This window comes from Heteronotia binoei, chromosome 15 (genome assembly GCF_032191835.1).
Source record: "Heteronotia binoei isolate CCM8104 ecotype False Entrance Well chromosome 15, APGP_CSIRO_Hbin_v1, whole genome shotgun sequence".
NCBI lineage: Eukaryota > Metazoa > Chordata > Lepidosauria > Squamata > Gekkonidae > Heteronotia > Heteronotia binoei.
In genome coordinates, this window is record NC_083237.1 from 61,902,195 (window position 1) to 61,929,591 (window position 27,397).

The window sequence follows — 27,397 nt, forward strand, 5'->3', positions numbered from 1 at the left end:
ACCTTCTGCTTACCAACCAGATGCTCTACCGCTGAGCCACAGCCCCATTCATGGCTCTCCAGGGTCTCCAGCTGAGGATTTTCATGCCTATTTGCCTGGACCCTTTTTTAGAGGAGATGCCGGGGATTGAACCTGGGACCTTCTGCTTCCCAAGCAGATGCTCTACCACTGAGCCACCGTCCCTCCCCTTTCACAGACCCACAGTCCCTTTCAATGAGTAAGGGAGCTATCTGGTGGTTTTGGGTTGCTTAGTCCTTCTCCCCATCCCTGTTTTTTTTCTTGTTGCATCTCTTCAACCCAGCACACACACACACACACACCCCGTGGACCTCCTCAAATTGTGGCTCTGGTCCAATTGGCAACGGGGGAAGAGAGGAACTCCCCAGCTGCTCGGGGTTTATTGTGAGGGCAGTTGTACCCTTGGTGTGATTTTTTTTGGTTGGCTTTTCGAAAACATCTGGTTGCGCACTGTTGGCAATGGAAAGCTGAAATAGATGCGTGCCAAGCCCTGGGTGGGGCACCATACAAAGTAAATTTGGACTTCCAAAAAGATTGGGAACCGAGGACCTCTGCAACAGTATATAGCAGGGGTGGCCAAACTGTGGCTCTTTCACACATATTGTGCGGCTCTTGAAGCCCCCACCGCCCCATCAGCCAGCTGGAGAGGGCATTTCTCTTTTAAATCACTTCTCCAAGCTAAGCCAGCCAGCAGCTTGGAGAATGTATTTAAAGTTGCTTTCTTTCCACCTCTCTGTCCCCCTCCCCTCCCGTCTGTCTGTGTTCCTTCCTTCCTTTCCTGTCAAACATCTGATGTTCATGTCTTGCGGCTCTCAAACGTCTGACATTTATTCCGTGCGGCTCTTAAGTTAAGCAAGTGTGGCCACCCCTGGTATACAGATATCTTGAAGCGCTGTACCAAGGCTTGCCTGTAGATGGCAGCATTCTCCTAGTTTTCCTCTTATTCTCGAGTCGGTTGGACAAGGGAGCGGCTTAACCAAACCTCTCCCTCTCTCCCGGCCGGAGCACTTTCAGAGACCACTTGCCTTGCACAGCAGATGGCTTCAAGCCACACTTCTGTGGCACGCACATAGGGCTGCCAGGTCCAACTCAGGGATAATATCTGGGCACTTTGGGGGTGGAGCCAGGAGACTTTGGGGGTGGAGCCAGGAACAAGGTTGCAACCAGCATGGTTGAACTCGGAAGGTTCAATCATTTAAAGGGCCCATTTAAAGGGAAACATTTAAGGGGACCACACTCCTTTTAAAAGCCTTTTAAGAGCCAGTTTGGTGTAGTGGTTAAGTGTCCGGACTCTTATCTGGGAGAACCGGGTTTGATTCCCCACTCCTCCACTTGCACCTGCTGGAATGGCCTTGGGTCAGCCATAGCTCTGGCAGAGGTTGTCCTTGAAAGGGCAGCTGCTGTGAGAGCCCTCTCCAGCCCCACCCACCTCACAGGGTGTCTGTTGTGGGGGTGGAAGGTAAAGGAGATTGTGAGCCGCTCTGAGACTCTTTGGAGTGGAGGGCGGGATATAAATCCAATATCTTCATCTACCTCACAGGGTATCTGTTGTGGGGGAGGAAGGTAAAGGAGATTGTGAGCCGCTCTGAGACTCTTTGGAGTGGAGGGCGGGATATAAATCCAATATCTTCTTCAATATCTTCTTCTTCCTTCCATGGGAAATAACGGAGGATAGGGGCACCTTCTTTGGGGACTCCCTGGTCCAATTTTTTTTAAAAAAACTTGAGGGTCCTTTTGAGGAGAGGCCCCAGATGCTGTGCTGAAAATTTGGTGCCTCTAACTAAAAAAACAGCCCCTCCAGAGCCCCAGATACCCACAGATCAATTCTCCATTGTAATAGAGTGCTCAGCAGACATTCCCCTCCCCCCACCCCCTTCAGATAACCCTGAAGTGGAGGGAAGGCCTCCAAACCAGGGGGATTCTCTGCCCCCAACTGGCGACCCCACACACACACTTTCTGCAGAAAGCCTCTAATGGGAAGTCAACCCCTTGCACTGAGTCTGCCCATGAACTTAGTCACCCAGGGACACAGCCAGGGACCGTTTTCGCACAGCTCACCTCGCAGTCACAATCCTGTTCCCTCCGCAGCGTCTGGTCAGATTTCCCACCATCTGCGCCGAAGTTACAGGAAGTGCCACGGCTTTTGCGTAGCACACGTAAACTGCTAAAACCCAGTTTACGTTTGCTACGCGAAAGCCGCGGCACTTCATGTAACTCTGGCGCAGATGGCGGGAAATCCGACAGACGCTGCGGAGGGAACAGGATTGTGACTGCGAGGTGAGCTGTGTGCGAAAAAGGTAACTTTTTAGTTCTGGGTTTTAAAAAAAAAAATCCAGGGGGCACCCTAATGTTTTAAAAGCCCCGCGACCTAAAAAAAAAAATCCCCCGCACTTTCACATTTCCACCAAATATGATAAAGCGTCCCCTTAACTTTCCTACATTTCCAACATTTGTTTGTATAACTTGGATATATTTTAGCCAATCTTTCCGGGGTCAAATACCATCGGTACATCATTTTATATAAGTTTTCCTTAAAAACCAATGATTTAGCCAGTTTTATATTTTGTTCCCAAACCTTTTCCCATTCTGCCAAATCAATAGTGTATCTGAAATCCTCTAACCATTTTATCCAGCTTTCTTTTACAGTTTCACTTTGCATCTTAATCTGTAGTAACCAATTATAAATTTTCGAAACGAGTTTTTGGGAGTCCTGGATCAGCTTATCAAATTCATTTAATTCCAGATTTTTGGGAAAGCCTAATTCTTTATCAGATTGGTATCTTGTTTTAACTTGACCCTAGACCCACCAATCTGATATTATGTTGCCATCTAATTTTAAGTTATTTCCAGTATCCAGCAACATGCCATAATTGTAAGAGCTTCACCAATCGTATAAGTTTGGATGCAGGACCATTTCTACCGGAGATACCCAAAGTGGAGTATAAGTATAAAATTATCTGGGAGAACCGGGTTTGATTCCCCAGTCCTCCACTTGCAGCTGCTGGAATGGCCTTGGGTCAGCCATGGCTCTCTTATCTGGGAGAACCGGGTTTGATTCCCCACTCCTCCACTTGCACCTGCTGGAATGGCCTTGGGTCAGCCAGAGCTCTCTTATCTGGGAGAACCGGGTTTGATTCCCCACTCCTCCACTTGCACCTGCTGGAATGGTCTTGGGTCAGCCATAGCTCTCTTAGATGGGAGAACCGGGTTTGATTCCCCACTCCTCCACTTGCACCTGCTGGAATGGCCTTGGGTCAGCCAGAGCTCTCTTATCTGGGAGAACCGGGTTTGATTCCCCACTCCTCCACTTGCACCTGCTGGAATGGCCTTGGGTCAGCCAGAGCTCTCTTATCTGGGAGAACCGGGTTTGATTCCCCACTCCTCCACTTGCACCTGCTGGAATGGCCTTGGGTCAGCCAGAGCTCTCTTATCTGGGAGAACCGGGTTTGATTCCCCACTCCTCCACTTGCACCTGCTGGAATGGCCTTGGGTCAGCCATGGCTCTCTTATCTGGGAGAACCGGGTTTGATTCCCCACTCCTCCACTTGCACCTGCTGGAATAGCCTCAGGTCAGCCATAGCTTTTGCAGAGGTTGTCCTTAAAAGGGCAGCTGCTGTGAGAGCTCTCACGGGGTGGCTGTTGTGAGGGGGGAAGGTAAAGGAGATTGTAAGCCGCTCTAAGACTCTGAGATTCGGAGCGGAGGATGGAATGTAAATCCAATATCATCACCATCGTCTTCTTCTTCTCATCTGAACTTCCCTTTCCTTTCCAGAGTTGGAAGATGAAGGAGAGGAGGAGGAGGAGGAAGGCAGCAAGGAAAACATTGGACAGAAGGCTGCAGAAGAAGAAGGTAGCCGTGAGTGGGAGGCCACGGTAGGAAAGCGAGATGAGGAGGCGGCTGAGAAGACTGCAGCCCAAGATGAAAACCAGGTAGCTGGCCGAGAGGGAGCAGAGCAAGGCAGGTCTGAGGAGGGAGACATGGAAGATGTGGAGAGAGAAGCCAAGCAGGAGGAAGGGGAAGCTGGGGGACAGCCGGAAAGAACAGAAGAAGCAGAGAAGGAGAAGGACTCCGAAGAGCTGAGCGGTGACATTCCAGGATAAGACACTTTGGGAACTCTTGCCTGGGATGAATCTCTGTTCAGGGGTTGGCCAGTTTCCTCTAATAATACTTTTATCCATGAGCCGCGCCTGGTGCTTTTCAGACCTTTCCAAAAAACCCCAACCTTTTGGCTTTTTGGGGATATGTTCTAAGTAGATCCCAAGAGCGTAGGGAATTCTGTAACTTCAGGTAAGATGTCTGCGAACTCTTTCGTTTGTCTAAGCGGTCAGATAAAAGGAACTATTAAAGATCTTTCTTGATCTATTGTACGATGTCCTTTTCCCTGCCGCCGACCTGCCAGATCGATTAAGGTTCAGCTCGCTTGCCAGTGAGTGGATAGAAGGGATTTCCAAATTATTTACAGGCCTTGATTTATATCAGAGGAGCAATGAACTCTGTCTTGTTTCTGCCTTGGGCTCCAAGATTCACTCACCCATGCAGCCAGACCATCCTGCCTTTCATTTAAGGATGGGAAGTACGCAGGGGTCATTGTGTAAAAAAAAAATAGGTGGCGGAGCTCATTAGCATAACACACTAACATATGCCCCCCACACAGCCAAAAGCAACCCGATGCAAGAAAGGAGAGCCCCAGGCAAGTGAGGCCTGCTTGGGCTGGCTAGCGATCCAGCCAGCCCAAGCAGGCCTTGCTTGTCTGGGGCTCTCCTGAGCCACCCCCCCCCCAATCAAAAGGCCAGCAAGCCACCTGCTCCCCAGAATCACATAAGAAGTGGAGAAAGGGTGGCGTGGGCCTCTCCAGGGGTTAATGAGGGCTTCTGGGGGTGTGGCAAAGCCCCTGGTGGATGGCTGGCTGCCCGCTCTCCTAATCCAGGGATCGTTATGCAGCTGCACCTACTATTCAATGGACAAGGTAGGTTGGGAGGAAGAGGGGGAACCCTCAGAAAGGTTCAGGAGCTGCGCTCCTGTGAGCTCCTGCCGAATCTGAGGCCTGGAAGTACGTAATTTAAAAACTCTTAAGCAAGGGCTTTGTAGAGTTTTGATGGCTAAATTTATATTTCGGAACATGAGTTTCCCAGTAGGAAGAGGCTGGTCCACCCAGGTCACAGTGAAGCTTCCTGTTGCCCTTGTGGAAGAAACTGCAGGTGGAAAAGGTGTTTGAGATCTCAGTGATGGCATATACATATATCTCTAAGAACGTGATAGATCCCGGCGGGCGGCCGTTTTGGTCTGAAGCAGTAGAACAAAGCAGGAGTCAAGCATCACCTGTAAGACCAACAAAGTTTTGTTCAGAACGCCAGCTTTCGTGTGCCCTAAGCACACTTCTTCAGACGAGGAATGAGGTACAGTGAGCAGAACCACATAGAGCTGGTGGGGCTTAGAATGCAAAGTGGTACAAAGTTAAAAATCCAATGGCAGGTTAGTAAAATTAACAAATTGAGAAAGCCTTTAGGTAGCACGAGTGTGGGAAACCAATAAAACCGTAACATGTCAGAATGTGAGAATGTCTGTTAATTATTCTATTGCTAGTAAAGCCATGTTGGTTTAGGGCAATGGCCTATCCATTCGGACACTCTGTGTCACACAGTGGCCAAAAAACTCCCCAGGTGCTATCAGGAGGTCCATCAGTGGGGCCAGGACACTAGAAGCCTTCCCACTGTGCCCCCCCAAGAATACAGAGCATCACTTGCCCCATACAGAGAGTTCCAACAATAAGCTGCGGCTAATAGCCACTGATGGACCTCTGCTCCATATGCTTATCCAATCCCCTCTTGAAGCTGTCTATGCTTGTAGCTGCCACCATCTCCCGTGGCAGTGAATTCCATGTGTTCCTCACCCTTTGGGTGAAGAAGTACTCAGCAGTCTAGGCGTAGGTCTCTTTTTTGTCAAATTTGTTTCTTTTGGGGGGTGAGTCAAGCAATTGCATCCATACAGAAATGCAAGAGCGGAATGGACGGCATGCATGAATTGGCCTCCAGATGCAGTGCACCATTCTCTACTTAGGATTTCATAGCTTTGTTGAGGGATTAATTCTTTTTAACGCTGCCTGTTTCTCTCCCAAGATAATAATTTTCAGGATTTGAGAATCCTGGAGAGGCACCAAATGCTATGCAGCAATTTTAGTGCCGCTACATCAAAAAAACAGCCCCCACAGATCAACTCATCATTATACCCCATGGGAATTGGGTCTCCATAGGGAATAATGGAGTGCCCAGCAGACATTTCCCTCCCTCCCCCCTGCTTTCTGATGACCCTGAAGTTGGGGGGGGGGACTCCAAAGCAGGGGATTCCCTGCCCTCACCTGAGGATTGCGGAAATTGGGGAGGGACGGTGGCTCAGTGGTAGAGCATCTGCTTGGGAAGCAGAAGGTCCCAAGTTCAATCCCCGGCATCTCCAACTAAAAAGGGTCCAGGAAAGTAGGTGGGAAAATCCTCCACTTTAGTCCCTGGAGAGCCTCTGTCAGTCTGAGTAGACAAGACTGTGATGGACTGAGGGTCTGATTCAGGATAAGGCAGCTTCATATGTCTAAGGGAAGGGATGGTGGCTCAGTGGTAGAGCATCTGCTTGGGAAGCAGAAGGTCCCAGGTTCAATCCCTGGCATCTCCCAAAAAGGGTCCAGGCAAATAGGTGTGAAAAACCTCAGCTGGAGACCCTGGAGAGCCATGAATGGGGCTGTGGCTCAGGGGTAGAGCATCTGCTTGGGAAGCAGAAGGTCCCAGGTTCAATCCCTGGCATCTCCAAAAAAGGGTCCAAGAAAATAGGTGTGAAAAACCTCCACTTGAGACCCTGGAGAGCCGCTGCCAGTCTGAGAAGACAATACTGACTTTGATGGACCAAAGGTCTGATTCAGTAGAAGGCAGCTTCATATGTCCAATAGAGGCATACACATAAATCACAGAACCCACTGTGTACTAAGCACTTCAAATAATCACACTACACAAACTTTCCTTATGCATTACTCATTATAATCATAAACCTTCACAAAATACAAGATTTATATTACTTGATTCAAATTCAGTGTCAGTATTTAAAGTGAAAGTCCAATCCCGGACGCTGAAAATGATTGGTGCCAACTCCTGCCGTATCCGGGTGTCTTGCGCCGGCAATATAAAGTAATATAAATCTTGTATTTTGTAAATTTCAGCGATCTGTACACTGTGGTTTCCTGTTGTGTTTAACTTCCCCACCCGAGGACTGGCATCTCTGCCTGCAAAGCACCCATTTTCCTTCAGGGAAACTGAACTCTGTAGCCCTGGAGCTGAATTATAATCACTGGGGGAATCTCCAGGTCCTACCTGGAGGTTGGCACCCTCACCAGGACTTCTTGTGTTAAAAAAAGCCGAGCAGGAACTCATTTGCATGTTAGGCCACACCCCTTAAATTTCTTACAGCGAACCTAACTACACACTCAAGAAAGACGCGCACTATTCCTCGCGGCCTCTGGGCGGCAGCCGAGCGACGCTCCCGGCCTGCCCCCCCCTTCCACGCACGCGTGTGGGAGACCCTCCAGCAGCGGCAGTACCAGGCAGGGACGGGAGGGGCGTGGCCGCTCGCCCCGCCCACCGCCCCGCCCCTCCCTCCCTCCCGGGCTGCGGCGCGTCTCAAAAGGGGGCGCGCGCGAGCTCCGGGCAGCCCGGCGTGGAGCGAAAGGAGGAGGCTGCTGCAGCTGCCCGAGGCGTCGATTCCGCTGCGTCCGCCCGCTCTGCTCGGTGGCGCTGCCATGGTGAGTCCTGCTGCTGCCGCCAAGGGTTAATAGCGGGGTCTACCTTTGCAGGTGCATGCGCAAGGGGGGTTGCTTCTGGGCTGCGGGGGCGAGAAAAGCACTTTTGGGGGGGCTTGCTTGGGAAAGAAGGACGGGAAGACTTGGCCAGCTGCAAAAGGCTGTGTTGTGTGCATGCTGGAGCAGAACAAAGCAGGAGTGCAGTTGCACCTTGATGATGATGATGATATTGGATTTATATCCCGCCCTCCACTCCGAAGAGTCTCAGAGCGGCTCACAAACTCCTTTCCCTTCCTCCCCCATAACAGACACCCTGTGAGATAGATGAAGATATTGGATTTATATCCCGCCCTCCACTCCGAAGAGTCTCAGAGCGGCTCACAAACTCCTTTCCCTTCCTCCCCCATAACAGACACCCTGTGAGGTAGATGAAGATATTGGATTTATATCCCGCCCTCCACTCCGAAGAGTCTCAGAGCGGCTCACAATCTCCTTTACCTTCCTCCCCCACAACAGACACCCTGTGAGGTAGATGAAGATATTGGATTTATATCCCGCCCTCCACTCCGAAGAGTCTCAGAGCGGCTCACAATCTCCTTTCCCTTCCTCCCCCACAACAGACACCCTGTGAGGTGGGTGGGGCTGAGAGAGCTCTGACAGAAACTGCTCTTGAGAGGAACAGCTCTGTGAGAACTTGTGGCTGACTCAAGTCAAATCAGCAGGTAAATGTGGAGGAGTGGGGAATTATTTATTTTATCAGGCTTAAATCCCGCCCTCCCCTAATGAAGAAGAAGAAGATATTGGACTTATATCCCACCCTCCACTCCGAAGAGTTTCAGAGCGGCTCACAATCTCCTTTCCCTTCCTCCCCCACAACAGACACCCTGTGAGGTAGATGTTGGATTTATATCCCGCCCTCCACTCGGAAGAGTCTCAGAGTGGCTCACAATCTCCTTTCCCTTCGTCCCCCACAACAGACACCCTGTGAGGTGGGGGGGCTGAGAGAGCTCTGACAGAAACTGCTCTTGAGAGGAACAGCTCTGTGAGAACTTGTGACTGACTCAAGTCAAATCAGCAGGTAAATGTGGAGGAGTGGGGAATTATTTATTTTATCAGGCTTATATCCCGCCCTCCCCTAATGAAGAAGATGATGATATTGGACTTACATCCCACCCTCCACTCCGAAGAGTTTCAGAGCGGCTCACAATCTCTTTTCCCTTCCTCCCCCACAACAGACACCCTGTGAGGTGGGTGGGGCTGATAGAGCTCTCCCAGAAGCTGCCCTTTCAAGGACAACCTCTGCCAGAGCTATGGCTGACCCAAGGCCATGCTAGCAGGTGCAAGTGGAGGAGTGGGGAACCAAACCCGGTTCTCCCAGACAAGAATCCACACACTTCACCACTACACCAAACTGGCTCTCCCTTTGAGACCAACAAACTTTCATTCAAAGCTGGAGTGCAGGAGCACCTTTAAGACCAACGAAGTTTTTATTCAGCATGTAAGCTATGGTGTGCAGGCCCACTTCTTCGGACGAGGAATGAGGTACAGTGAGCAGAGCTGCATAGAGCTGGTGGGGCTTCGGATGCAAAGTGGTACAAAGTTTAAAATCCAATAATAGCGGAATAGAAAAATTTAACAAATTTAGATCCGGGTTGCATTAGCAATAGAATAATTAACAGACATTCTCACATTCCGACCTGTTACTGTTTTTGTTGGTTTCCCACGCTAATGCATGCGCACGAAAGCCGACATTCTGAATAAAAGCTTGTTGGTCTTAAAGGTGATACTTGACTCCTGCTTTGTTCTACTGCTTCAGACTCAGCTGCCTACCTGGGTCTATCTGCATTGTGGAGAGAAGGGCTTGTGGTGGGGGTTTTGCCTCCCCGTCCCACTTCTGGAAGATTTTTTGGCCAGGGCGGGGCGTGTTCTCTTCTCAGAGGGTGTACCCATATTGCAAAATCGCCTGCACAGTTTCCTTTGGCAGCTTCGCAGTAAATGCCCCAGGTGGGGAACCATGTTGGTCTGAAGCAGGGGTGGCCAAACAGTGGCTCGGGAGCCACTTGTGGCTCTTCCACACATATCGTGTGGCTCTTGAAGCCCCCACTGCCCCCGTTGGCTGGCTTGGAGAAGGCATTTCTCTCTTGAAATCATTTCGCCAAGCGATGCCAGCCGGCGGTTTGGAGAAACATTTAGAGTTAAAGTTGCTTTCTTTCTTGTGTTTTAACAATTTATTGATAACATATGGTTACAAATCTTAATTATAAATTTTCAGTACTAACCCATATGGTATTTCAATCCCCCCTCCCTCCAGTGTTGACTTCCCCGAAGTTATAGATTCAAGTTCAATACTAAAGGTACTAATAACTGATCAGAGTTCAATTTATATATTTTTTTCTCTCATTAATGCTAAAAAATTGTCCAATGTCTTTTTACATTCCACTCTTTCTCCATATATCCTTTAAATTTCTTCCACTCCTTTTTGAATATCTCTAAATCATAGTCTCTTAGCGTTCTAGTTAGTTTGTCCATTTCACTCCACGATAAAACTTGCATAGGCCAGTCCCATTTCTCTGGTATTTTTTCTTGCTTCCAAAGCTGCGCATACAATGTCCTAGCAGCTGATAGCAAGTACCACAGTTGCTTTCTTTCTTCCTCCCTCCCTCCTCCCAGCTATTTTGTCTGCCTGGCTTCTGGCTCCCAAACATGTGGTGTTTACGTCTTGCAGCTCTCAAACACCTGGTGTTTCTTCTATGCGGCTTTTACATTAAGCAAGGTTGGCCACCCCTGGTCTGAAGCAATAAAACAAAGTTTGATTAAAGGTATAAGCTTTTGCATTTATGCTTGCTGGGTGCACTTTGTTGCATGCACGCGAAAGCTTATACCCAGAATTACACTTCGTGGGTGCTGCGGGACTCAGACTTTGTTCTATTGCTACAAGCAGGATTGTCTCTTCTTTTTAGCTTAGTTTAGACCGATGTGGGTAAGTAAAACGTTGTGGATCGTATGGAACTCTTCATCAAACGTAGGAATGAGCGCTCTCAAACATCGGAGCATCTGCCCTAACGCACTCATCATGCTGGTTTGGTAGAAATTGAATGTATCAGGCAGGCTGGTCTCTGTTTGGCTCGCAGGGCCGTATTAAACCGTGTGGAGGCCCCTAGGCAGCCAAAATCTTGGGGGTGCCCTTGCAAATTATCTCAGAGTTGGAGTGCCTGCCCCACCACCTGCAGCCACCTTCTCAAAAGCCCCTTTGGCAAAGCTGCGGGAGAGAGGCAGAGAAAGGCAAACTTGGCGACGACGCCAGCAGCGGCCTCACCAGGCAAGTCGGGCAAAAAGCTGCTCAGTTGCTGGCTGCACACATGCAGGCTGGGAGGGCTGCAAGCAGGGGGGAAAACGGGGAGGGGGGGAGCCAACCCGGGGCCCCTAAAGGCACGAGGGCCCATAGGCGAGTACCTGCTTGGTCTAATTGTTAATCCAGCCATGTTTGGCTGGGTAGGTCTTTGCTTCATACATGGCTGAACCCTAATCGACACCACTTTAAGCTCCTAGGGATTTTCTAAGAGGGAAACGAATCCGGTTAAAAAAAATAGCTTTGAAATATCACATACACTCTGAATGGAAATTCCCCCCCCCCAAAAAAAAAAAAACAAAAAAACCCCAAACACGCAGGGGGGAAGTCATTCAGACACACAAACACACACACATTCCGGATTTCCCCTTCCTGAGATCAGGTGCAGAGAAATCCCCTACTATGCAAAATGTTATCAACTTTGACTGATCGACCTCATGCACTTCGGACTCAGCCTAGGGGGAAGTCTGAAAGCAGACGCAGCGTGGACTTTAGAAGTGGAAGAACATGACAATAAATAGGTGTTTCCTTACACTGAAGATAAGTAGAACAAAGCAGGAGTTCCAGTGGCACCTTTAAGATGTGCAAAGTTTTATTCAGAATGTCAGCTTTCGCGTAGATGACTGGGGAAGGCAATGGCAAACCACCCTGCAAGAAGTCTGCCGTGAAAACGTTGTGAAAGCAACGTCACCCCAGAGTCGGAAACGACTGGTGCTTGCACAGGGGACTACCTTGACCTTTAAGCTTCTGTGTGCTAGAAGCACACTTCATCAGATAATAGGATGGAATGGCAAGCAGTCCTTAATATAGAGAAAGTGGGCAGTGAATCAGCATGCGAAATCATGGAAATGTTTTTTTAGCGGATTAAAAGAATCACAGGTTGGGACTGGGCTAAAACAACAAAAACAAGGCGATATACATCAGAATAGCAGATTGATGTCTATGTCGTTAGGGGTCATAACCTGCAATAACTAACAGTCTGTTGTAATGTTAGCTCTGGGTTAAAAAGAGGGCATAAGTTTCTCAGAGGTTTAATTTAAACATGTCACACACACATAAACATCATTCTAGTTTGCCATTAGAAAAAAAAAAGAGTATAAGTGAAGATGTGTTCCTTTTGGGGAAGGGAGGCGATCGCTCCTTGCGTTCCTTGGAATGGTGTTTGCCAACATTCTCCACCCCATTCCTTCTTCCCATTCTCTGGGCAGAGAGAGAGAGTTGCCTCGAGCAATTTCTCCCAGGGCTTGCCGACCTCTGCGCCTCCTCCTGGCAGATGTTGCCCTCCCTTCAGCTCTCGTAGAAGAACTTTCTGAGCACCATCGAAAGCCAGCTGCTCCAGAAGTGAACGCCCATTAAGAAAACTGCCTGAGTGGGTATCTCCTGCTTTCTGCTTCTAAGCCCTCCGCAAGAAGGGCAGTCCTGTTAAGAAACTGAACTTGCTTCCAGTCTTGACTTTCAGAAAGCAGGAGGGGGTTTTTTTTGTCACCCTGTCTCTGAGACTGCTGGGAGAGGAGACAGGATCTGTTTCAGGTTGCTCGCTGGCCTTCCGTAAGGGACACCTGTTCCATCTTGGAACTCCTGAGCCAGTTTGGTGTAGTGGTGAAGTGTGCGGACTCCCATCTGGGAGAACCAGGTTTGATTCCCCCACTCCTCCACTTGCACCTGCTGGAATGGCCTTGGGTCAGCCATCGCTCGCAGGAGTTGTCCTCGAAAGGGCAGCTGCCGTGAGAGCTCTCTCAGCCCCATCTATCTTACAGGGTGTCTGTTGTGGTGTGGGGGGTGGGGAGGTGAAGGAGATTGTAAACTGCTCTAAGACTCTGAGATTAAGAGTGAAGGGTGTGGTATAAATCCAATAACATCATCTTTTCATAGAGCTTCACATGTGTTGGACCTGTGTTTAAGCTTACTAATGAGATTCGCTTTACTGTAGCAATTATGTCAAAACCACATGTGCAGGTGACAGGAAAATCTCTTGTGCAGTTGGGTGAGAATTTACTGGGGGGGGGCGCAGCTTGTGTTTGGAGAAGCCACATTACTTAGGTGAAGAAGATGAAGATACTGGATTTATATCCCGCCCTCCACTCCGAAGAGTCTCAGAGCGGCTCACAATCTCCTTTCCCTTCCTCCCCCACAACAGACACCCTGTGAGGTGGGTGGGGCTGAGAGGGCTCTCACAGCAGCTGTCCTTTCAAGGACAACCTCTCCCAGAGCTATGGCTGACCCAAGGCCATTCCAGCAAGTGTATGTGGAGGAGTGGGGAATCAAACCCGGTTCTTCCAGATAAGAGAGCTATGGCTGACCCAAGGTTATTCCAGCAGCTGCAAGTGGAGGAGTGGGGAATCAAACCCAGTTCTCCCAGATAAGAGAGGTATGGCTGACCCAAGGCCATTCCAGCAGCTGCAAGTGGAGGAGTGGGGAATCAAACCCGGTTCTTCCAGATAAGAGAGGTATGGCTGACCCAAGGCCATTCCAGCAACTGCAAGTGGAGGAGTGGGGAATCAAACCCGGTTCTTCCAGATAAGAGAGCCATGGCTGACCCAAGGCCATTCCAGCAGGTGCAAGTGGAGGAGCGGGGAATCAAACCCGGTTCTTCCAGATAAGAGAGGTATGGCTGACCCAAGGCCATTCCAGCAGCTGCAAGTGGAGGAGTGGGGAATCAAACCCGGTTCTTCCAGATAAGAGAGCTCTGGCTGACCCAAGGCCATTCCAGCAGGTGCAAGTGGAGGAGTGGGGAATCAAACCCGGTTCTCCCAGATAAGAGTCCGCACTTAACCATTACACCAAGCTGGCTCTCCAGGTGAGAAAGAAGCTACTCTAAGAATGTGCTTCTGTTTCACTCTGTTGTTATTCAGGACACCGTTGTAACATCTCACACACACCCCATGCATCGCTACCTTGTTTTCACATCTGCTGGCAACACCCTGCAGGCTTATTAGCATTGGAGTGTGAAACAGATGTTCATGGAATTCTAGCGCAGACTCACAACTTGTTTTTTCCTTCCAGTATCAACAACTTTTCCCCACCTCAGATTCTTTCTGTCAATAAGATGTCTTGAGCAAGCCTGAGTCCATATATACATTAAAGCCCGTGGTGCAGAGTGGTAAAGCTGCAGCACTGCAGTCAAACGCTCTGCTCACAGCCCGAGCTCGATCCCGGCGGAAGCTGGGTTCAGGTAGCCGGCTCGAGGTTAACTCAGCCTTCCATCCTTCCGAGGTTGGTCAAATGAGTCCCCAGCTTGCTGGGGGGAAAGTGTAGATGACTGGGGAAGGCAAGGGCAAACCACCCTGTAAAAAGTCTGCCGTGAAAACGTTGCGATGTGACATCACCCCAGAGTCGGAAACGACCGGTACTTGCACAGGGGACTACCTTTACCTTTAAGCCTATAGGGACGTTTACTCTCACCCACCACTTTCCAAACTTTTGACAGCTTGAAAGTTAAAACCGGAGCCATATTTCACCTCTCTGGAGGCAGAAGAATCTCACATCAATTAACACTGGGGAAGAAGCTTATATTCTGTTACTCGTGCTTAGCGTTTATAAACATATTGCATCGATGAGCATGCGTTACTTAAGAGCCAAGCCCAAATTTGCCATCATACCTCCTTTTGCCTGCACACCATGTTCTTTTTTGGGGGGTGGGGTGGGGGGAGCCTTGACACCCACCTGCAAGAGAGTCACAGCTCATTTTTACGTCCCAGCCCACGGTTTGAGAGCCACTTCTGTAAATAATTTCCTTTTAGACCAAAAACTGAAATGCTGTCAGCACCACTAACCATTTGGGCTTCCGCCTGAAGAACTGCCACCTGATTGACAGGAAACCAGCCAAGAATGGTAACGCATGCAGAGATACAACAGGAAGCCTCCAGATGGCCAGGAGTGGCTGAGTGCTTCAGCCCCATCAAGGGGAGAGGCATAGGGAGACGCACAAAGTTGAGAGTGACCAACTTGTAAATTCTTCTGTCGGAATTATAGTCTTGCAAATGAGTCCGCAGCAGGACTTGCCGCCCACGCATCTCTGTTAATCATTTCTGGCATTTTTTCTGCCTCCAGAAGAACAAAAACTTTGGCTGCTCTGAAAGCTCTTGTGTAGCTAGCAGGCAATGGCAGATATCTGACCACAGTTAAATACACTTTCACTTTACAAATGTTTTTCTGCCTGGTTGCCAGATTGTGGAGTCTCGGCAGGCTGGCAGAAAAACAGTTAAGGCTGGTGGCTTTCTTATCCAGCACTGCAGCCCTTGATGAAGAGGGGACTGATTGGTCGATGCATTTTATGCAAGGAAGGACTGGATACGCATTTCTTTTGGGGCTACTGTAGAAAAAAGACATGATTTCAATTGAAAGGGATGTTCATGTCATTCAGAATTCCAAAAACAATGGTTGCATGGAACAATATATTAGGACCGATCAAAACTGCACAAAACAGCAAGTTTTTGAGTTCCCTGGAACTCTTAAATCAGTAGAAAAAGAAATGTGAAAATGTTCTAATGCATGGCAGGGTCTGCAGTAACTACTGCGGCCAGATTGGCGTAGTAGTAAAGTGTGCGGGCTCGTATCTGGGAGAACCGGGTTTGATTCCCCTCTCTTCCACTTGCAGCTGCTGGAATGGCCCTGGGTCAGCCATAGCTCGCTCAGAGTTGTCCTTGAAACCTTTCTTTATAGGGAAAGTATTTTCCAACCCTTTAATCGTTCTAGCTGCCCTTTTCTGCACTTTTCCCAATGCTTCTGGGAGAGCCCTTTCAGCCCCACCTACCTCACAGGGTGTCTGTTGTGTGTCTGTGTGTGAAGGGGAAGGTAAAGGAGATTGTGAGCATTGTGAGCACTCTTTCAGAGTCTAGGGTGGTATTTTTTTCTTCTTCTTAGCAGCACCAACCCATTTGGTCACGCTGCAGCCCATCTCATCTTCTCGATTCCAGCTGTGAACAGAGCAACACGGTTTATGAACTAAGCCCGTCTGTCCAAGCCCAGGAGCAAATCATTGGGTAGCACGCTGTGGTGGATTACCTCACCGCAATGATTCATCCATCCTTTCCCCCCCTCTCTGCCCCAGAGTCCACTTGGCAGCCGGCTGCTTAACCTCAAAGGCAGAAAACAAAGGCAGAGAGATTTCCTCTCTGGGGCATTCACACCTGCCTCAGACTACAAGGGTGACGGCAAGCAGCGAGTCAAGTATTCAAGGGTGCCTTCAAGTTCTAGCGGTTTCTCTCCCTCAGAGCCAGATTAACAAGTAGGCACTGGCCTGTGGGCCCCCACGCCTTTAGGAGCCCCAGACCAGCTTGCCCCCACAGTTTCCCCCCTCCTTGCAGCCCTCGCAGCCTGTACACACAGTCAGCAACTGAGCCATTCTTTACCCAACTTGCCTGCTGTGGCTACTGCTGGCATCATTGCCACAATTGCCTCTCTCTGCCTCTCCCCCACATCTTAATAAAAGGGGCTTTTAAGAAGGTGCCTGCGGGCTGTTGCAGGGGCCATGGGCAGCGGGGCGAGGGCTCAGACACTGAGGTAATTTATGAGGGGCTTCCACGGGGCTTAATCTGGCACTGCTCTCCCTTTCTGAGTTCGGTGCTTTTTTAAAAATTGGATTTATATCCCGCCCTCCACTCCGAAGAGTCTCAGAGCAGCTCACAATCTCCTTTCCCTTCCTCCCCCACAACAGACACCCTGTGAGGTAGATGAAGATATTGGATTTATATCCCGCCCTCCACTCCGAAGAGTCTCAGAGGGGCTCACAATCTCCTTTCCCTTCCTCCCTACAACAGACACCCTGTGAGGTAGATGAAGATATTGGATTTATATCCCGCCCTCCACTCCGAAGAGTCTCAGAGCGGCTCACAATCTCCTCTCCCTTCCTCCCCCACAACAGACACCCTGTGAGGTAGATGAAGAGATTGGATTTATATCCCGCCCTCCACTCCAAGGAGTCTCAGAGCGGCTCACAATCTCCTTTCCCTTCCTCCCTACAACAGACACCCTGTGAGGTAGATGAAGACACTGGATTTCTATCCAGCCCTCCACTCCGAAGAGTCTCAGAGCGGCTCACAATCTGCTTTGCCATCCTCCCCCACAACAGACACCCTGTGAGGTAGATGAAGATATTGGATTTATATCCCGCCCTCCACTCCGAAGAGTCTCAGAGCGGCTCACAATCTCCTTTCCCTTCCTCCCCCACAACAGACACCCTGTGAGGTAGGTGAAGATATTGGATTTATATCCCGCCCTCCACTCCGAAGAGTCTCAGAGCGGCTCACAATCTCCTTTCCCTTCCTCCCCCACAACAGACACCCTGTGAGGTAGGTGAAGATATTGGATTTATATCCCGCCCTCCACTCTGAAGAGTCTCAGAGCGGCTCACAATCTCCTTTCCCTTCCTCCCCCACAACAGACACCCTGTGAGGTAGGTGAAGATATTGGATTTATATCCCGCCCTCCACTCCGAAGAGTCTCAGAGCGGCTCACAATCTCCTTTCCCTTCCTCCCCCACAACAGACACCCTGTGAGGTAGGTGAAGATATTGGATTTATATCCCGCCCTCCACTCCGAAGAGTCTCAGAGCGGCTCACAATCTCCTTTCCCTTCCTCCCCCACAACAGACACCCTGTGAGGTAGAGGAAGATACTGGATTTCTATCCCGCCCTCCACTCCGAAGAGTCTCAGAGCGGCTCACAATCTGCTTTACCATCCTCCCCCACAACAGACACCCTGTGAGGTAGATGAAGATATTGGATTTATATCCCACCCTCCACTCCGAAGAGTCTCAGAGTGGCTCACAATCTCCTTTCCCTTCCTTCCCCACAACAGACACCCTGTGAGGTGGGTGGGGCTGAGAGAGCTCTCACAGCAGCTGCCCTTTCAAGGACAACTCTTGCAGTAGCTATGGCTGACCCAAGGCCATTCCAGCAGGTGCAAGTGGAGGAGTGGGGAATCAAACCCGGTTCTCCCAGATAAGAGTCCGCACACTTAACCGTTACACCAAACCGGCTCTCCACACCAAACCGGCTTGGCAACCTTAGTAGAGTGTCTGAGTAGTCAGTACAGACCATGATGGACTCTGATTCAGTATGAGGCAGGTTTGCGTGTGCTTTACTTAAACTCAAGGCTTTTTTGATAGAAAGGAGGAGGAGGAGGAAGAAAAGGAAGAGGAGGAGGAAGAAGATTGCAGATTTATACTCGCCCTTCTCTCTGAATCAGAGACACAGAGCAGCTCACAATCTCCTATATCTTCTCCCCCCTGCAACAGACACCCTGTGGGGCGGGTGGGGCTCAGAGGGCTCTCACAGCAGCTGAACAAACGGAGTCTGAAACCAAACTGAACGAAACTGGGCCTTTAACCACAAGAGGCAGCGCTGATGGATCTGGTGTGCTGACTGGCAGGCTGTGGAAATGCCTGCTCCGGATTCCCTTTAAATGAGCATGTTCGGAGCCTGAGGTCAAAATGAGGGCATTTCGTTCCCAGAGGTTTCCTCTGCCCAACTAACTTACCTTATAACATGTAACATAAATATATACATTATATACATCATTCTAGTTTGCCATTAGGGGGAAAAAATCATTAAATTATAGTGGAAGTTGGGTTTAGTATGTCATTACATATACTAAACCCATCTTCCACTATGTCATAAGAACATAAGAGAAGCCATGTTAGATCAGGCCAACGGCCCATCCAGTCCAACACTCTGTGTCACACAGTGGCAAAAAATTTTATATAAACACACACACTGTGGCTAATAGCCACTGATGGACCTGTGCTCCATATTTTTATCTAAACCCCTCTTGAAGGTGGCTATACTTGTGGCCGCCACCACCTCCTGTGGCAGTGAATTCCACATGTTAATCACATGTCAACACAAAAACATTATTAGTTGGACAGGGAAAACCTCTGGGAACGAAATGCCCTCATTTTGACCCAGGCTTATTAGCAATAGAATAATTTACAGACATTCTCACATTCTGATATGTTACTGTTTTATTGGTTTCTCACACTAATGCAACCCCGATCAAAGGTTTTCTGAATGTGTTGATTTTACTGTTCTGCTATTAGATTTTAACTTGGTGCCACTTTGCATCCTAAACCCCACCAGCTCTATGTAGCTCTGCTCGCTGTACCTCATTCCTCATCTGAAGAAGTGTGCTTTTAGCACACGGAAGTTTACATTCTTCTTCCAGGCTTTTTATAAAGTGTGTATGAGCATTTTTATCTGCTGGTCTGAAATCAGTTTTAATTGCACTGGTCCATTTAATGATTCTAAGTGATTCTTCGACTTCCACGGGCATAAATAGGCAAGTTTTTGAGTTGTACCAACTAACATGTCTGCCAAGTTCCTGTTTCATCTGGTGTGTGTGTGTGTGTGGGGGGGGGGGGGGGTTGGCAGAAAAATCCCGCTACAAGGCACAGAAAAGAGGCCGCTTGTCTTGCGTCAGGAACCAGGGAATTTAATGGTCGATACACTATTTTGACCAAAACAGCTGCCTGCGGAGCAGCAGTTAACAATAGCATTCTTAGAAAAAAAAATACAGAAAGAAACAACGGCAAAACAAAAGAACGATAACAGCGGAGGGGAAAGAAACCCACCACTGTGAGCATCAATTGTTTTGCAGTGAATCCAAAATAATAAATGCTTGTGTCCAAACGGGTGGGAGGAGACACAGACAATAGTACCACACAAGACTGTCTTAAGAGGAGAAGTTGGATGGAACAATTTGTCCCATTCTGCCCCACACTGGCCTCCTCTCCCTCCCCCCCTCCCCCCATAAACAAACAATACGGGAAGGGCAGAGCAGCTCAGTTCAGCCTCCCTCCTTCCAGATGTCTCCATGAGGACTAGAGACCTGCTTTTAAAAGGCATGATTGCATTTGGATAGCCAGCCAATTCTGTACCAAAACACTTAGAATCATAGAGTTGGACTGGACCTCCAGGGGCATCTAGTCCAACCCCCTGCACAATGCAGGAAACTCACAAACACCTCTCCCTAAATTCACAGGATCTTCATTGCTGTCAGATGGCCATCTAGCCTCTGTTTCAAAACCTCCAAGGAAGGAGAGCCCACCACCTCCCGAGGAAGCCTGTTCCACTGAGGAACCGCTCTGTCAGGAAGTTCTTCCTCATGCTGAGCCGGAAACTCTTTTGATTTAATTTCAACCCACTGGTTCTGGTCCTACCTTCTGGGGCCACAGAAAACAATTCCACACCATCCTCCAAACGACAGCCCTTCAAGTCCTTGAAGATGGTGATCCTATCACCTCTCAGCCACCTCCTCTCCAGGCTAAACATCCCCAGCTCCTTCAACCTTTCCTCATAGGACTTGGTCTCCAGACTCCTCACCATCTTCATCACCCTCCTCTGGACCTTAAGTCATCTGTCTGTTAGGAAGGGCCTAATTTAAAAATATAAGGAAACAGCCATCCTAATGAATTAGTGCCTTTTTACCATAAATGTATATTTAAAGAGAATGCCAATACAATATTCAAACATTAGTGGATCTGAGTGTATTTATGTTACTAGTTATTCAGGGATCCAGGCCGTTCAAATAGGGTCTGGTTTTTCAATATTTGAGTAATCTACTTAGAACTAATGAGTTAAGACACTGGCACCTTTAAGACCAGCAAAGTTTAATTCTGGGTACTTTATAAAGGACCCAGACAAACACAAAGATTTGCTTTTTAAAAAGCTTAAAATAAAACTTAAAATATTAGCACTCGGAGGGAGAGGAGCCTCAGCCAATAGAAGGAAAAGAGGCTTGGCTCAGTAGCTCTGCTGTGCAATTGAAAGATCCTAGCAAAGCAAGCTCTGCCTCCCCGCCTTCCTCCCCAAGAGAGGAGCCTCAGCCAATAGAGAAAAACAGAGGTTTTGCTCTGTAGCTCTGCTGTGCGATTGAGCAAGCCTAGCAAAGCAAGCTGCGATGCAGAAGGAAGCAAAAGAGAGGGAGAAGAAGGAAGCCAGTTTCTCGGGGGCCTGATAAGAGCCCTCCGGAGGCCTGATTCGGCCCCTGGGCTGCATGTTAGACAACTCTGTGTAGGGTATTCAAGGCAAGAGACGTTCTACATCACAACCCTGGTATTCCTTGGAGTTCACCCATTCAAATACTAACCAGGGCAGACCCCTGCTTAGCTTGCCTGGGCCATCCATGGCTAGCCTGAGCCATCCAGGTCAGGGCTAGTGAAGGCTGCAGAATTGCATTACGTTGGAGTTCATCTGCTGAGATGTTGACCCACCAGGTATGAAGGGGAAACAGGAGATGCAGCAGCCGCCTACCCTTCATCCCTCACCTGGCACCTTCGTACCTTGTGCCCTGAACCAGGCAAGGAGCAAAAAGTCCAAAGTTAGTCATTTTTTTGATCTCTCACCGGAATCAATAGGATGTGAGTAGTGATTAGCTCTTGACCCATTCATTTCAACCCACCCAACTTTCTCTGTATTTTTGGTGCTTGGGAGGGGCAACAGTTTGAGGACTTCTAGTGTCCTGGCCCCACTGGTGGACCTCCTGATCGCACCTGGTTTTTGGCCACTGTGTGACACAGAGTGTTGGACTGGATGGGCCACTGGCCTGATCCAACATGGCTTCTCTTATGTTCTTCTGTGACACAGAGTGTTGGACTGGAGGGGCCATTGGCCTGATCCAACATGGCTTCTCTTATGTTCTTATGTGACACAGAGTGTTGGACTGGATGGGCCATTGGCCTGATCCAACAAGGCTTCTCTTATGTTCTTCTGTGACACAGAGTGTTGGACTGGATGGGCCACTGGCCTGATCCAACATGGCTTCTCTTATGTTCTTATGTGGCACAGAGTGTTGGACTGGATGGGCCATTGGCCTGATCCAACAAGGCTTCTCTTATGTTCTTCTGTGACACAGAGTGTTGGACTGGATGGGCCACTGGCCTGATCCAACAAGGCTTCTCTTATGTTCTTCTGTGACACAGAGTGTTGGACTGGATGGGCCATTGGCCTGATCCAACATGGCTTCTCTTATGTTCTTATGTGACACAGAGTGTTGGACTGGATGGGCCACTGGCCTGATCCAACATGGCTTCCCTTATGTTCTTATGTGACACAGAGTGTTGGACTGGATGGGCCATTGGCCTGATCCAACAGGGCTTCTCTTATGTTCTTTTGTGACACAGAATGTTGGACTGGATGGGCCACTGGCCTGATCCAACGTGGCTTCTCTTATGTTCTTATGTGACACAGAGTGTTGGACTGTATGGGCCACTGGCCTGATCCAACAAGGCTTCTCTTATGTTCTTCTGTGACACAGAGTGTTGGACTGGATGAGCCACTGGCCTGATCCAACAGGGCTTCTCTTATGTTCTTATGTGACATAGAGTGTTGGACTGGATGGGCCATTGGCCTGATCCAACATGGCTTCTCTTATGTTCTTCTGTGACACAGAGTGTTGGACTGGATGGGCCACTGACCTGATCCAACATGGCTTCTCTTATGTTCTCTGCATCCACGTGGCGATATGGTGTGCTGTTTGTCCTCTTAATATGCTACCTAGAACTAGACTGCATTTGGTATTGTTAACTGAAGTCTCGAAGCAATCTCTGACACACTGGGGTGTTGGTTTGTTTTTTGCGATCCCTTGATTTTTGTAATCCATTATTAGTTAGGAATCTTCATTTTTCCCTTTGTTTGTCATCCATCTTGGTAGGAAAACAATTTACTTGGCCTGAGTGAGGAAATGAGCCAAGGGTAAGTGGGGAAATTGTTTGGAAGAAGAAGCCATTTGGAGCTAAAAATGTGTTGAAGATACCTTAAAAGTGGGATTCAGTCTCGACCTTTCAATGGTCCACCAATATACAGGATGTTTAGTCCCAGGGGTGGAATTCTAGCAGAAGCTCCTTTGCATATTAGGCCACACACTCCTGATGTAACTAATCCTCCAAGAGCTTACAAAAAAGAGCCTTGTAAGCTCTTGGAGGATTGGCTACATCAGGGGTGTGAGGCCTGGTATGCAAAATTGCTCCTGCTAGAATTCCACCCCTGTTAGTTCTCCTGGGCTACAAAACATAGCAGATGCAACAATCACAGTCGTTGGGAGGGAATCCGCTTGCTGGGAAATCTTGCACTAGCAAAATGAGATATCGTGAGACGGAGGGATGTTTGGATTCCTCGAGTGTATAAACAATTGTCATGGCCCCAAGAGAAGCAAATTTTTGAGGCAGGGCAGCCTCACTGCAAACATTTCCAAGATGCTAAATGTCACAAGACAGACAAAAGGAGTGAAAGAGCTCCCAGGAACAACGGAAAGAGGAGATTAGATTTTGGAAGAACAGTCCACTCGAACCTTAGAGGCCAACAAGAATTTCAAGGTGTACATTTTCTTTCTCTTTTGTGGGGGGTGGGTGGGTGGGTATTTGTGTGTGTGAGAGACATGCATGTCTGGAAGTCATCGTAACTTCTGGCAACCCCTAGTGGAGCTTGGATGTTCCAGAGAGGTGGCTTGCTTGCCTGCCTCTGCGTCCCAGCCCTGGTATTCCTTGGAGGTCTCCCTTCCAAGTACTTGCCAAGATTGGCCTTGCCTTAGCTTGAGAGATCAAATGAGAGCGGGCTTGCCTAGGCTATCCACGTCAGGGCAAGAGTAAGAACGTAAGAACACAAGAGAAGCCATGTTTAATCAGGCCAATGGCTCATCTAGTCCAACACTCTGTGTCACACAGTGGCCAAAAAACCCAGGTGCCATCAGGAGGTCCATCAATGGGGCTATAAGCCCTCCCACTGTGCCCCCCCCAAGCACCAAGAATACAAAGCATCACTGCCCCAGACAGAGAGTTCCATCAATACTCTGTGGCTAATAGCCATTGATGGACCTCTGCTCCAGATGTTTATCCAATCCCCTCTTGAAGCTGTCGATGCTTGCAGCCACCACCACTTCCTGTGGCAGTGAATTCCATGTGTTAATCACCCTTTGGGTGAAGAAGGACTTCCTTTTATCCGTTCTAACCCGACTACTCGGCAATTTCATAGAGTGCCCACAAGTTCTCGTATTGTGAGAAAGGGAGAAAAGTCCTTCTTTCTCTACCTTCTCTATCCCACGAATAATCCTGTAAATCTGTATCATGTCACCCCGCAGTCGACGTTTCTCCAAACTAAAGAGCCCCAAGCGTTTTAACCTTTCTTCATAGGGAAAGTGTTTTCCAACCCTTTAATCATTCTAGCTGCCCTTTTCTGCACTTTTCCAATGCTATAAGATTTTTTTTGAGGTGTGGTGACCAGAATTGTACTCCAAATGAGGTCACACCATTGACTTACACAGGGGCACTACGATACTAGCTGAGTTTTGGGATGTTAAGTTTTCAAGAGTCAAAACTCCCTTCGTCAGACACAGTACAGTAGAAATGGGGGAGAGCAGGAACCGACATGGCCGCTCTCTGAAATGATCTTTCTGGAATAAAAAATTTGCTAACTGGCTGAAAAGGGCCTGCCTGCAAAAAGTTCATTCTCTGCCGGATCTCTCCGGACTGGCTGCTTGGGGAAACCGTGGTGCCAAAAAACAAACGATCAGCTTACCAAACAACAGAGGAGTCTGGCCAAAGGGAGCACCTTTGAAAGACAGAACTTTGCTTAAGCCTTTTGGTGACCCTCCCTCCAAGAAGTCCTTGCAAAAGTGACAGCTGTCTCGCCAGCTCAGACTCAAAGCCAGTTTGGTGCAGTGGTTACTCTTATCTGCGAGAACCGGGTTTGATTCCCCACTCCTTCACTTGCACCTGCTGGGATGGCCTTGGGTCAGCCATAGCTCTCGTAGGAGTTGTCCTTGAAAGGGCAGCTGCTGTAAGAGCCCTCTACAGCCCCACCTACCTCACAGGGTGTCTGTTGTGGGGGAGGAAGGTAAAGGAGATTGTGAGCCGCTCTGAGACTCTTTGGAGTGGAGGGCACGATATAAATCCAATATCTTCATCTACCTCACAGGGTGTCTGTTGTGGGGGAGGAAGGTAAAGGAGATTGTGAGCCGCTCTGAGACTCTTCGGAGTGGAGGGTGGGATATAAATCCAATATCTTCATCTACCTCACAGGGTGTCTGTTGTGGGGGAGGAAGGTAATGGAGATTGTAAGCCGCTTTGAGACTCTTCGGAGTGGAGGGCGGGATATAAATCCAATATCTTCATCTACCTCACAGGTTGTCTGTTGTTGGGGGGAGGAAGGTACAGGAGATTGTGAGCCGCTCTGAGACTCTTCGGAGTGGAGGGCGGGATATAAATCCAATATCTTCATCTACCTCACAGGTTGTCTGTTGTGGGGGGGAGGAAGGTAAAGGAGATTGTGAGCCGCTCTGAGACTCTTCGGAGTGGAGGGCGGGATATAAATCCAATATCTTCATCTACCTCACAGGTTGTCTGTTGTGGGGGGGAGGAAGGTAAAGGAGATTGTGAGCCGCTCTGAGACTCTTCAGAGTGGAGGGCGGGATATAAATCCAATATCTTCATCTACCTCACAGGGTGTCTGTTGTGGGGGGGGGGAGGTAAAGGAGATTGTGAGCCGCTCTGAGACTCTTCGGAGTGGAGGGCGGGATAGAAATCCAATATCTCCATCTACCTCACAGGGTGTCTGTTGTTGGGGGGAGGAAGGTAAAGGAGATTGTGAGCCGCTCTGAGACTCTTCGGAGTGGAGGGCGGGATATAAATCCAATATCTTCATCTACCTCACAGGTTGTCTGTTGTGGGGGGGAGGAAGGTAAAGGAGATTGTGAGCCGCTCTGAGACTCTTCAGAGTGGAGGGCGGGATATAAATCCAATATCTTCATCTACCTCACAGGGTGTCTGTTGTGGGGGGGGGGGGAGGTAAAGGAGATTGTGAGCCGCTCTGAGACTCTTCAGAGTGGAGGGCGAGATATAAATCCAGTATCTTCATCTACCTCACAGGGTGTCTGTTGTGGGGGAGGAAGGTAAAGGAGATTGTGAGCCGCTCTGAGACTCTTCGGAGTGGAGGGCGGGATAGAAATCCAATATCTCCATCTACCTCACAGGGTGTCTGTTGTGGGGGAGGAAGGTAAAGGAGATTGTGAGCCGTTCTGAGACTCTTCGGAGTGGAGGGCGGGATAGAAATCCAATATCTCCATCTACCTCACAGGGTGTCTGTTGTGGGGGAGGAAGGGAAAGGAGATTGTGAGCCGCTCTGAGACTCTTCGGAGTGGAGGGCGGGATAGAAATCCAATATCTCCATCTACCTCACAGGGTGTCTGTTGTGGGGGAGGAAGGGAAAGGAGATTGTGAGCTGCTCTGAGACTCTTCGGAGTGGAGGGCGGGATATAAATCCAATATCTCCATCTACCTCACAGGGTGTCTGTTGTGAGGGAGAAAGGGAAAGGAGATTGTGAGCCGCTCTGAGACTCTTCGGAGTGGAGGGCGGGATATAAATGCAATATCTTCATCATCATCATCAAGTCCAATTCAAGAAATATTGAATTATCTGGGGACGTTGGGGATGGAGCCAGGAGACTTTGTGGATGGAGCCAGGTTGTGACAAGCACAAGTGAACTCCAAAGGGAGTTCTGGCCATCCCATTGAAAGGGACTGCACACCTTTTAAATGCCTTCCCTTCATTTAGAAATAATGAAGGATAGGGGCACCTTTTGGGACTCATAGAATTGGACCCCCTGGTCCAATCCTTTTGAAACTTGGAGGGTGTTTTGAGGAGAGGTACTGGATGCTATACTGAATATTTGGTGCCTCTATCTCAACAAACAGCTCCCCCCCCCATAGCCCCAGACAATCACAGATAAATTCTCCATTATGCCCTATGGGAATTGGTCTCCATAGGAAATAATGGAGTGCCCATCAGACGTTTCCACCACCCCCCCCCCCCCCCCGCTTTCTGATGACCCTGGAGTGGGGGGATTGGCAACCCTATGCTCTACCACTGAGCTGCTTCCCCTTATGGAAGGGAGCAGAGAGGAAGAAGGAAATCCTCTTTGCTAAACGCTCAACCTTAGGAACGGAAGCCTGCAAACGGAGGTTTTTCCCATTGAGCTGCAGCCACAGAGTAGAATATACTTCTCTGTATCAGCAAACAGGTAAGCCCTGAGTGGGATTTTTTGTTTTAAAAATATGGAGCTGGTCATTGCTCCAAACTTCAGGAATACAGGCCTGAAGTACCCCTTTTGCCACAAAGTTCAAGTGGGAAAGTGAGCCAAGCTGCTTCTGTAGATCCAGAAGAGTTAATCGTGCTACTCTGTTGCTGCAAAATAGTAAAGAGTCCGGTAGCGCCTTTAAGACTAACACATTTTGTAGTAGCATAAGCTTTTGAGAAACACAGCTTTG

General features: G+C 48.9%; 2 protein-coding genes across 2 annotated transcripts in view; both read left to right on the forward strand.

Moving 5' to 3' along the window:
• Window positions 1-4,382, forward strand: part of ODAD4 (outer dynein arm docking complex subunit 4) — a 35,034-nt gene extending 30,652 nt beyond the window's left edge. Inside the window, exon 12 of the mRNA XM_060255669.1 lies at window positions 3,791-4,382. Coding sequence (XP_060111652.1) covers window positions 3,791-4,119 — 329 coding nt within the window. The 3' untranslated portion in view covers window positions 4,120-4,382. The remainder of the gene's footprint in view (window positions 1-3,790) is intronic.
• A 3,304-nt stretch (window positions 4,383-7,686) lies between these two features.
• The window catches only part of CNP (2',3'-cyclic nucleotide 3' phosphodiesterase), a 29,303-nt gene continuing 9,592 nt past the window's right edge, over window positions 7,687-27,397 (forward strand). The window contains exon 1 of the mRNA XM_060254614.1: window positions 7,687-7,796. Coding sequence (XP_060110597.1) covers window positions 7,794-7,796 — 3 coding nt within the window. The 5' untranslated portion in view covers window positions 7,687-7,793. The remainder of the gene's footprint in view (window positions 7,797-27,397) is intronic.